General features: G+C 53.0%; 1 protein-coding gene across 2 annotated transcripts in view; it reads left to right on the top strand.

Annotated features, from left to right (window-relative positions):
• The window catches only part of TFDP1 (transcription factor Dp-1), a 56957-nt gene that overhangs the window by 34620 nt on the left and 10308 nt on the right, over positions 1-12029 (top strand). For both annotated transcript variants that reach the window (XM_025364435.1, XM_025364436.1), the window contains exon 4: positions 5514-5620. In XM_025364435.1, the coding sequence (XP_025220220.1) occupies positions 5514-5620 (107 nt within the window). The remainder of the gene's footprint in view (positions 1-5513; positions 5621-12029) is intronic.

A 12029-nucleotide genomic window follows, 5' to 3' on the forward strand; every position in this document is an offset into this window, starting at 1 on the left:
CACAGGTCATGGCTGTGCACGGTTCAGGCTCACCCTGTCTGCGGCGCCGGGCCCGGGTCCCTCGGTTGCTGCTCATATGGGAGTGCCCAGCACATGTGGGCATTGGATTATACATGTCCTCTTAGCCCAGAATGACTGCTTCTGAAAGAGCATCTCCCTTTGTTGTGTCTTTACTTTCCTCCTGCTTCAGTCTCATGTCTGTCAGCTTTAGGGTTCTAAGTGGAGGAGGAAATTTATCAGTGGTGTGTGGTCAGAAGCTTAGTGTTGCTTACGTAATTCCTTACTCGTGGTGACTGTTGCTTGTGAACTGTGCCCCCCCACCCCCCCACACACACGCACTGATCTTTGTACAACTGTTAGGAAGGGGGTTATAGGAAGGGAGGGTATAACTTTTGGTTGGCCTCTTCAAACTGCCAGCCTCCTACAAAACTGTCAGGAGAGGCCATCAGTTTTTTCTCTCTTCGTATTTCTCTATTTTTAACCTGAAGGACATTAAAAACCCAGCCTCTGTTTTTAGCCCAGTAATGGCATTTCTGTGGCTGTAACCCTTGTTCCCAGGTGTGAGATGATGACTCTTGGATGCAGGGTAGCCTGCTGGAGCTCTGTGTGTTTAGACAGAGAGGTTCGTGGGAGTGACTTCAGCCATGCTGTGAACTTGGAGTAGTAACCGCGTGTTCTCAGGAGCAGGTCCTGCCGGGGGCCCAGCCACGTCAGGCACAGTAGGTGTGTGGTTTGTGCAGCTGAGGTCTCTGATAACTGCCAGAGGATAGGTTTTGTGTGGGAGCTGCCTCAGCCTGCGTTCTAGGAGCTCAGGTCTCCTGAGTCTGAATGGAGTCTGGGGAGAGCAATGTCTCCGTGGGCCAGGTGCCTGGCTGTGGTCACTTAGGCAGGAGCTTCCTCCTCAGTGCTGACAACAGAGAAGAATGTTCTGTTGTGGCCAGTCAAGTGTGCACAAATGCTGCTTGCAGGCCAGCCACAGAGGCACTCCCTGCGGAGCCACTTCCCTGCGGAGCCGCTCCCCTGCAGAGGGGCTGTGCTTGACCAGATGAGCAGATAAACCATCTCCAGCTTGGTGGGCAAAACAGTAACTCGTAGACCTCTGGCTCTGACAATGTAAGGATGTTAAAATTGTTTTTCAGAAAATACAAAACTTTATGATTTCATAATTTATCTTAAGCCCTATAGATATTAATAGGACAAGTAATGATAAAAATGTGAGTACTGTATTTAGACTCCTTTTTCTGTTAATGGATTATAGCAACTCAGACCATATATATTCTTAACTAATTTTCTTCCCAAGAAAGGAATTCTCCATTTAAAATGCTGTATATAAAATGTTTTTAATTAATTCATTTGAAAAAGGCTATGTGTGCCTTTTACAGTTGAAACAATATTATTTCTGTAGAGTCAGCTTATGGGCCATGTCTTCATGTGACTCAGCTTGTCCCTGAAATGTTAGTCCTCCTCCCTCCCATGCATAGATTGTGTGGGTCAGTCTTACCAAGAAAATGTGTGGAACACTCTACTTATATTGCCAGATTAAAACTAAATGATTGGCTGGGCACGGTGGCTCACACCTGTAGTCCCAGCACTTTGAGAGGCCAAGGCGGGTGGATGACTTGAACTCAGGAGTTCAAGACCAGTCTGTGCGATGCGGCGAAACCCTGTCTTTACAAAAAATAAGAAAATTAGCCGGGTGTGGTGGTGCGAGCCTGTAGTACCAGCTACTTGGGAGGTTGAGGTGGGAGGATCCCTTGAACCGGGAGGTGGAGGGTGCAGTGAACTGAGATTGTACCACCGCACTCCTGCCTGGGTGACAGAGTGAGACCCTGTCTCAAAAACAACAACAACTACTAATTGAAATAACATTCTACCCTGAGGTGGACAAAAAAGTGGCGGGGAGCGACAGCCTGGCTGCCACTGGTGCGTTTGGACTGGAATGACCGCTTGGGGAACTGGGCGGACTCTGGGACGGCGGCTGCTTGGACCCAGGCTTCGCTGGCGCCAGGTGTGCTGAGAAAAACACACAGCATGTGGTTCAGTAATAACAAACAGCATTTTCATATGACGTCTGTGTTCATATGACCACTTTATTACAATGGAATAGCGTAGCAGCGTTTGAGGAAATCAGCCTGATCTGTACATGTGGGTAAGTCTGAACACAGTGTTGGCAGAATTGCAGAATGCGAGCCATATAATATTTGTCTGTGTTTCAGAGGCACACAAAAAACAATCGTTATAGCCTTAGGTTCAGTTCGGCACATCCTGGAAAAGCATGAAAAATGAAGAGAGTGCGTCCCTGCAGGCCCTGGGCGCCGCACACGGGCAGCCTCGCGGGGAGGCTGAGGGTCCTGGGGACTCATTTTATTTCTGCTCCTTATGTCTCTACGAAACTTGAAGCAAGTATGATGATAACAGTATATTTGAAGTGTACTGGAATAAAATTGTCGTGTTATTGTTTGTATTTGAAAAGTTTCTCAATGAATAGAAACAAGAAGCCGGGCCAGGCACATTGGCTCACACCTGTAATCCCAGCACTTTGGGAGGCCAAGACGGGTGGATCACCTTAAGTCACGCGTTCAAGACCAGCCTGGCCAACATGGTGAAACCCCGTCTCTATTAAAAATACAAAAACTAGCCGGACGTGGTGGCGGGTGCCTGTAGTCCCAGCTACTCAGGAGGCTGAGGCAGGAGAATCGCTGGAACCTGGGAGGCGTAGGTTGCAGTGAGCCGAGATGATGTCACTGCACTCCAGCCTGGGCAGCAGAACGGGACTCCATCTCAAAAAAAAAAAAAAAGAAAGAAAAGAAAGAAGCCCACCCACCCAGCTCTGGTCCCCAGAAGTCACTGCCCTTTCCAGCCTGTACTGCTGGGTGTGGGTCTGAGATGTATTCAGGGAGGGGCCTTGCTGCTCACTGGCCGGGTGGGCGTGCGAACTCAGCCCCTATCTCAAGGCCCTTCTGAAATGCTGCTCTGGGGCGGGGCAGGGGATACTCACCCTCAGCCTCAGGATTTCTTTCTTCTCCCTGTTACTGATGCACGTACCCTGCCCTCTGTCCTGCAGAGACTCAGCTGGTGACCCAGGGGTGCTGCTGGTTGATGTGGTGTGCTGCTCAGAGGTCCTCTGTTGGTTTGTGTCTAGGCTGGGAGGGGCCCTCTGTGCTTGGCAAGCCCTCGGGCTCCAAAACCCTTTACCTGCAACTGGTGTGGGGGCTCAGACTCCAGGTGGACAACAGGAGCGAGTGGGGAAGCTCAGGGGCCCTGGACGTCTGCCTGCATTCACTCATCCTGCGCTGGGTACCAGAGGAGGGACCCTCTTCCCTCTGTGTTTCTCCCCCTTCCGAGCTGTGAAAACCCTTAGCAACCCACCCCAGCCTCATGGTGCTGGCCTCTGGCCCAGAGGGAGAGACCTGGTTGGAAGGACAGATGGCGTAGACAGGCCAGCCAGCCGGCCTGTGGGCAGAGCAGATGGAGGGCAGGCCGGATGCCCCGAAGGTCTCAGCTACACTGCTGTCCCACAGCCCCACCACCCCCGAATCCCCGAGTCCTACCCACACTCCCTGCTGGGGCAGGAAAGGGGAGCCCCAGACTGGGACGCCCGAGTGCACGGTACCTGTGGTGCTGGTGGGCGGCGCTGTGGCCGGGCGCTGTGGTGCTGTGGCCGGGCCGTGCAGGACGGAAAGAGCCGCCTGGCTGCTGATGGGGAGTGACGGTGCCACTGGCTTTTGTGAACTCAGAGGTCTGTTGCTTTCTCCGCATTTATTGAAATTAGAGACTCGTTTGCAAATTTTAAAAGATGTTATCTTTGTAATGAATCAGCTAAATATTCTTGAAAGCTTACTATTTACTCATCTGTACATGAATCTGAAAAGTGTTTAATTGTGTATTTTAAATCATTCCCTGCATAGTAGAATATTATGTTTGCTTTTAAAAAGTCTTTCTCTGGTAAGTATTACACAGTGTATATGTGCATCAAATCATCACTTGTACATTTTGAATATGTACAATCTTTACTTTTCAATTGAATATTCTAAAATAAAAATACCTTTCACATATATAAAACAATTAAAAAGTAAATATTTGCTTTTCTTAGGATACGCATCTTTATTTTTGGAAGAAAATTATCCCACAGCAGATCATCTTATTTTAGTTCCAGAAAAGAATTTTAAATATGTGTTGATATTGGTTGGTAAAAATACTAATATTTAACCCAGTTGAATCAAAAGGCAAATGTCTTTTTAATCACTTCCTAGTAATCTGTCTTGGCCAACTTAGATTATTAAGAGAAATTATTAAGTGTTCTTATGTAGCAGCAAAATTCATTCTTTAGTATATTTTAAAGAAATGCATAAAAAGCAGTAGATGTTTTTAGAACGCATGGGTTGTGAAGGGCCCCAAAATGAAACCAGATCGCAAAGACGACATATTCGAAAGTCTCACCAATGATTTGTGAGTCATTTTGGTGCTGACTGGTGGGAATGAAGGGAGATGCCTGTGGGGAAGTCCAGGGTCCTGCAGCTCCTCGGGTGGCTGTCGGGGGAGGCCTGAGGTCGGATGGGCAGCCGTCCGGGGAGGCCTGAGGTGTGGCGAGATTGGGGAGTTCTCCTTTCCTGATGTTGTCATGACCCGCAAGTCTGTCTTTTCTTCACCTGAGGGTATCGCGCATTTTCAAATGTGGGGCCATCGGCTCAGCTCCCCCAGCCATGCCGCGGGGCACTGCGAGCCCCTTGCTCCTCCGTGTGGCCGCCTAACGCCCCTCCCGGGCTGTGCTGGCCACCGAGGCCTCCCACCTTGTTTCCCAGGGTGCTCGCCACCACCTAGTTTACAGGTTCCTCTGTTCTCTCTGCCCGCTGATGCCAGTTTTTGAACTTTATCATTACTGCTTCATTTTACTATTTTTGTGTAAATGTTCCAGGACTTTGTCCACTGCTATGTCCCTAGGACCTTTTGCATTCCGCTGTTGGAGGAGAGAGGCCTCACGTCTCCTGCAGAGGGGTCCCCACTTGCTTCACCAGTGTTCTGAGGGCTCCAGTGTGTTTAGAGGCGCAGCCTCCACGGAAGGCACGCTCCTTCCTAGGAACAAATGTGGCTCTCCTTCCTAAGGAAAAGTGGATTATCAGATTTCCATGCTAGGTTTGCAGCCTCATAGAGAAATGTTGGGATAAAAATTCTAGTTTTAAAATTCTGTTCTGTAATTGTCACAGAATCACAGACTTTTCCAGGCCGTGGTCCCACCAGCACGTTCTGCAGACCTCACCGAGGGGCCAGAGCAGTGGGTGATCAGCCTGGGTCACCTGGGTCGCGTCAGCACAGCCCTGCAGCTCTCCCCTTACGGTTTTACGTTGGGAATTAAGCTTCATGGAGGTGTTTGCACTTGAGCCATGGATTTGAGACAGTACAAGTGGGGAAAGCTAAGCATCTCTAATTGGAAGCACCATCTTGCTGGAACGGTCACTTTTAGCCTTAACTTAGAAAAGGAGTCTCGCCCTTGACCTGGTGTCTTTGTGTTGCAGGCGTGGTGTCCCTCGTGGCTGTTCACCCCTCCACTGTCAACCCGCTCGGGAAGCAGCTCTTGCCAAAAACCTTTGGACAGTCCAATGTCAACATTGCCCAGCAAGTGGTAAGGCTCCCTCCCGCAGGAGCGGCCAGTCGGGATCTTGGTGCGGGGTCGGGGTTGGGTGAGCCGTGTGGTTGGGGGTGTTCCCAGGCATGACTGGATTTGGACTCTGGTTGCAGCATAGGGCCTTCCCCTCGTCAGGGAGCCCATGGCCAGTGCTAGATTTTCCACGGCCCTCTGCAGCTGCCTGCGTGTTGTTGTGGGAGAGACGATGGCATGCACAGCACTCCTGTGTGCCCCAGCCCACGCCGTCCTTCCAGTAGCTGGAGGGTGGTGGGCAGGGCCCCAGCCCCAGCCAGAGGCACCTTCCTCTTAGTGTCAGAGCTCAAAGCTCTTCTTCTAACACGGGCTTCTTACGTGATGTGGCCGAGCATTGGCTGTGGCCCTCCTGGCGACACCAGGCTGGGAAGCCAGGTAGGGGCAGGGCCCTGGCCGTGGCTGTGCCTTGGCCCCGGGGCAGTGACGGGGCAGATGCCGCTCCCTCAGCTGCGCACAGGAGAGGGGCGCATGGGCATTGGGAAACGGCGCATCCCCCCTCCCCAGGCTGCTGCTGGCCAACTGATGCCGCGTCTCACAATGCTGTTTCCTGTCTCTGTCCACCCTCCGCGTTCTTGCCGGTGGCAGGCTATTGGAGACAAGGAGCCCGCACGGAATCCTGACCTCACCAGAAGTGGGGCCCCAGGCACTGGGTGGGCAGGTTCGGCTGTGACTGGAGCTGGTGGTGAGGGACACAGCTCACCCCAAGGCTAGGCCGGGCTTCCAGTCCTTCCTCAGGGACTTGTTTATGGTGCTTGAGAGCTCTTTCCTGGTCCTGAGATGATGCTCTGGCCCCGCCTGGGCAGCTGTCCCAGCCCTGTTCCTGCCAGCCATGGGCTTTGGTGATGCAGCACCTCTCACACACCCCAGCCTCCTGGTCCGCTCCACCCCCTCACCCTGCACTGCCTGTGCTGTGGCCCTGTCCTCTTACAAGGATTGAACACCTCCGGGTGGGATGAGAACCTGTCCGTTCACCTATCCCCAGGTGTCTCTCAGGCATCCCCAGGTGTCCTCATGTGTCTCTCAGGCATCCCCAGGTATCCTCCCATGTCTCTCAGGCATCCCCAGGTGTCCTCACGTGTCTCTCAGGCATCCCCAGGTGTCCTCACGTGTCTCTCAGGTGTCCCCAGGTGTCCTCACATGTCTCTCAGGCATCCCCAGGTATCCTCCCATGTCTCTCAGGCATCCCCAGGTGTCCCCAGGTGTCCTCATGTCTCTCAGGTGTCCCCAGGTGTCCTCACGTGTCTCTCAGGTGTCCCCAGGTGTCTCTCAGGCATCCCCAGGTGTCTCTCAGGCATCCCCAGGTGTCTCTCAGGTATCCCCAGGTGTCCTCATGTGTCTCTAAGGTGTCCCCAGGTATCTCTCAGGCATCCCCAGGTGTCCCCAGGTGTCTCTCAGGTATCCCCAGGCATCCCCAGGTGTCCTCATGTGTCTCTCAGGCATCCCCAGGTATCCTCACATGTCTCTCAGGCATCCCCAGGTGTCCTCACGTGTCTCTCAGGTGTCCCCAGGTGTCCTCACATGTCTCTCAGGTGTCCCCAGGTGTCTCTCAGGCATCCCCAGGTGTCCTCACATGTCTCTCAGGTGTCCCGAGGCATCCTCAGGTGTCCCCAGCCCTGTAGAGAGCTCTCTGTACTGAGCTGTTTTCTGTTGTCTAGGGCATCTCCCTTTGGTCTAATCATGTTTTCTTTAGAGAACAATGACCACATACCAGGGATATTTTGGTCATTTTTGTACTTTAGTCTTTATATGCAGTCCTGCTATTTCCATTTATTTAAATACCCTTGAAATTCTCTGGACTCTTTAACAGATCTTAGGATACGAGTTTTAAGAGAGAGCGGCTTGTGGGTCACACCCTTGAGAGATGTAAGCGGGATTGCCTTCCCCGTGAGCCCCCCCACGCGCCCCCTCCCCATGCGTGCTCCCCCGCACCCCGTGCGTGCTCCCACACAGCTGTCCTGAGTGAGCGGTTCCAGGTCCCACGCAGCTTTCATGGCCTCTTTCCTGCCAGTGGGAGGTGACAGAAACCTCACTCTGCAGAAGTTTTGTGGCCATTGAAAGTAGCGGTTTGTGGAAGCCCTTCCATGTTATACGGCTGATATAACTGATCACGGCTGATCACGGCTTTTCAGTAAATGCCATTTTGATAAACGCTAAAAATTCAGTTTTTGTTTTGCTTTATAATTAGATTATAGATATGACTATAAGTTGATTGGGAATTATAAGGTTGATTTTATAGGTGCTGTCTATCATAGCGGAGTTTATCTGGGTGAATAATTGTAGCACCACTTCCATCTTTACTGCCGGTCTGAATACACTGGAGGAAAATGAATGAGAAGATTATCTTACTGATGTGCTTTAAACTTCGTCACTGAAAGTCTAGTTCCTGATTTAAATTCACCTGTTCGGGTGGAGTTTGTCATTGCTGTTTTATGCTTTGCAAAATCTCAGTGATAGGAATTAAAGCTGACAAATGGCAAATGTCTCTTAAACCTTTTTATATACCAGAGGTTTACAAAAAACGGGACTGGCTCATTCTGATGCGAGGGGTGGAGCTCAGTCCAGGCATGTGAGTGAAAGCGGTGGGAGGTTCCTTAGGTCTCTGACCTTCACCAGCCTGCAGGCACAGGGCTTGTCAAGGTCAAGGTCTTTTGAGGTGCAAATGCTCGTGAAGCCTGCAGTGCTGCAAAGCATAGCTCACGCACAGGAAGGTGTGCGGGACGGATGCGCTTAGGCGGCAGGAGCAGCGGCCTGTGTGAGACCCCCGTGAGAAGCAGCCCCCACCCAGGCCTCTGTCCCAGAAGGCGGCATCTGTGGTCGCAGTGGCCTTTCCTTTGCAGCTGCACCGCTGGCCATGTCTCTCTGGACACTGCAGTTAACCTTGGTCCATCTCTAGGATTCTGTGTCTGAGTGGGGTCACGCTACACAGAGACGTTGTAATCTCAGTTTTTAGAGTGTGTGAAATTAAGGTGCAGAAAGTGTGCTCTTAGGGCAGAAGGAATTCCTTAAATCAGGAATCCCCAACCCCTGGGCCTGTTAGGAAGCCGGCTGCATAGCAGGAGGGGACTGCCTGAGCCCTGCCTCCTGTCGGATCAGCGGCATTAGGTTCTCGGTTCTCGGGAGCGCAAACCCCACTGTGAACAGCACATGCAGGATCCAGGCGGCACTCCTTATGAGAACCGAACGCCTGATGATCTGAGGTGGAGCAGTTTCTTCCCAAAACCACCCCCCACCCCGGTCTGTGGAAAAACTGTCTTCCACAAAACTGGTCCCTAGTACTGAAAAGGTAGGGGATCGCTGCTTTAAAACACCAGGGTTCGCTGTGGAGCCAGTGAGGGGGGCTCCTGGGGGAGGAGGACTGGTCTCAGGCAAGGTGGACCTCTGGCAGGTCCTCTACTGTGGGATGCTTACACCGCGTGCTCCATTTTCTAGCAACTGCTGGCATGGAAGCTGCAAAAGCTTTAGAATCAAACGGCTGTGTTTGAAGCCATGTCATTTAGCTTCTCTGAAGCACAGCTTGGATTCCAGCTGTGAGCACAGTAGGAAGAGAAGACCCCTCGTGACCTGTGGGGCCCGGGTCACCTCCCCTGCTCCCCCACGAGAGGCGGGTGGGGGAGTCATGAGGGCAGAGCCCATCCTCCAGAGAAGCCACCATTAAATCCAAGGAGTGGGTGTCCCTGGCACCTTGCAGTCCCTGCCTGCCTCCTGCTCCCAGAGGGCTCCTGGATCTCCTGGAAAGCCCTGGTTGGAGTCAGACCCACTGCCTCCCAACTTTGGGCAGCACCCCTCATTGTGCTGTGACCACTTCTCCCTTCCAGGGTCTCTGCCCACCACTCCAGCTAGTGTGGCCTCTGCTTCCGAAACCTCCTCTCCTCTCCTAGGGACCCAACTCTGAACTGTCCTTCCCGGCACTGACCCATCCACCCTCTGGCACCTCCTTGGTTGCTGTTTTCCCTGCGCTTTTGCCCACACACGCCCTCCAGGGCTTCAGTGTGTTGCTGTGGCTCCTGTGGTTGTTGAGTGTGGCTCCTGGTGTAGGGAAGTGAGGCTGGGAGCCTGCTCCATGTCTGTTGAATGGGAGGTCAGAAGGCATCCTGTGGCACAGGCGGCCGGCCGGAGTTCACCCGGCTTCCTGTGCACCAGGAAGGAAACGCACCTGTGCCAGGTCCGGGACCGAAGCATCTGAGTCTCATTCCTGGGAGGGCTGGCTCCAGGCCGCCCCTATGAAGCTGACTCAGCTCACAGGGCTGGTGAGCTGCAGGTGATGGGTGAAGAGCAGGGACAGTGCTGCGGAGATGCAGCGAGGGGAGCTGCCATGCAGGGCACGCAGAGGAAGGTGCCGGCACCCTCGCCTAGCACTGCATGGGCCTGATGATGTGGGGCCTTCCGCAGGGAGCTGTTAAAGCAGGAGAGTAGGGAGGGCTTCCTGTAAGACCTGGCCTCCGTAACGACGCTTTCCCAGTGCACTGGCGGCTTGGTCTCAGGGTGCCCCTGGGTGCTGAGTCCTGTCTTCCAGGAAAGGCTGTTGGTGAGCACCATTGAGCACCTGGTGTGCACCTGCCCTCTGGCTTTTCTTCCCTACTTACAGTGGGTTTGACCTGCGATTTTTTGACTTTAAGATGGTCCGAAAGCAACACGCATTCAGTGGAAACAGCTTCCAGTGCCCACACGACCATCCTGTTTTTCCCTTTGAGTGCGGTATCCAGTTCTGGGATACCCACACTCATCTAGAGTGGGCTTTATGTGAGATGCTTTGGCCCGACTGGGCTAATGTGCGTGATCTGAGCACATGTAAGGTAGACTGGCTAAGCCGTGATGCGCAGTAGGACAGATGGATGACGTGCATTTCGACTTAGGGTGTTTTCAGCTCACGCGGGTTTATCAGGATGTTCCCCATTGTGAGTCAGAGCCACTCTTCGTGAGTCGGTTTGCTCCTGACTGGAGGACGGCGGCACAGTGATGGCATTTGTCTTGGGGCCAAGATCCAGTGCCTTGTGTGGTCCTGGGATTCCTGGGGAAGGGAGTAGACCCATGAGGTGGGTTAGAATCGTGTGTGGGATTCTCCAGTCCCCCGTACCTGTGCGTGTGGTATGCGCAGAGCCAGCCAGCACTGCCTGGCGTGGAGCTGGCGGGTTCTCAGTCTTACATCGGCTCCCGGAGAACGGCATCCGCTGAACTCAACGCAGGAAGCCGTGTGGGGCCAGTGTGCTTGCAGGCAACCAGGTCGCAGGGTCCTTTTGTCAGCTATTTCGATCTGCCACGTGGTGCAGTGCCCCAGCAGTGCGCGCGCACACACACACACACACACACACACACACACGTATTAAACCAAACAAGCTTCACAGGACATTTATTCATGCCCAGGAGACTTATCTTTTGTATGGTTTCGTTTTGCAGCAAATTCACTAGTTTGATTTTGTGGCCTGCTAACGGGGTGATCCACGGAAGGCCGCACTCTGATGCGTCTCTGATCATCGGAGACATGAGTGTCAATGAAAAGATCGGTCCTGTTGAAATGCTTTTCTTCTCAGGAGCTGACAGGCGATCTGGCCTGGGGATACTTGGAAAGTGTCCCCTCAGCTGCTCCCAGGGCCACCGCAGGTGATGCATTTATCCCTGTAAGAAGGGGAGCCGGGGTGGCGGGCCCAGCTTAGAGCAGCTCAGGGCATCGGCCGCATGAAGCACCCCCCGCCAGCATGCAGGTGTCCAGCTCCAATCCCTTTAGCGGAAGCCACATGCCCACACAAGCAGTTCAGTCGCTGAGGCACTTGGATTTGTGGTGAATTGAATGACTCAACATTTACTGAGAAATAGTGTTTCCAGTTTAGATAGTCATGCCACAAGATCTTTGAAGTCAGAGTTGTATTTGCCTGTACGAGGGTGCCCAGGTTTTCGCACTCAAACATTCATTGAGGAACCAAAGTGATAAGAACTTGTCAAAAGTCACACCAGCCAGCATGTCCCTTGAGGAAGAGATAGTTGTCGACACCTCGGGTGTGCTGTGGGGTGAGGTGGGCGGGTCAGCGTCCACACTGGCCTTGCCTCTGGTGGTTCCCCCGAGAGGGGCCCAGGTGTGTGAGCCCCGGGGGTGCGTGGAGCCCCCCACCTTCCGCCCCCAGTGCTGGTCGCCCTCCCTCCTTGCCTGACGTCATTGCAGGTGCAGGGGTCTCCCCGGACAGGGCCCCAGGGCACAGGGTTACCAGGTGATGGCTGTCACCCTGCCTGTGCTTTTGTCCTTCGAGAGCTATTTTGGTTTGTTTCAGGCCTCTTTTTAGTACCATGGAAGGATACAATTTCATCCTCATCCATATTGCTAAAAGGAAGTAAAAGGGTGAAGGGAAAAACAGAAGCGTGCCGAAGTGCCCTGTGTGGAATT

Source organism: Theropithecus gelada, chromosome 17, assembly GCF_003255815.1.
Source record: "Theropithecus gelada isolate Dixy chromosome 17, Tgel_1.0, whole genome shotgun sequence".
In the NCBI taxonomy this organism is placed as follows: Eukaryota; Metazoa; Chordata; class Mammalia; order Primates; family Cercopithecidae; genus Theropithecus; species Theropithecus gelada.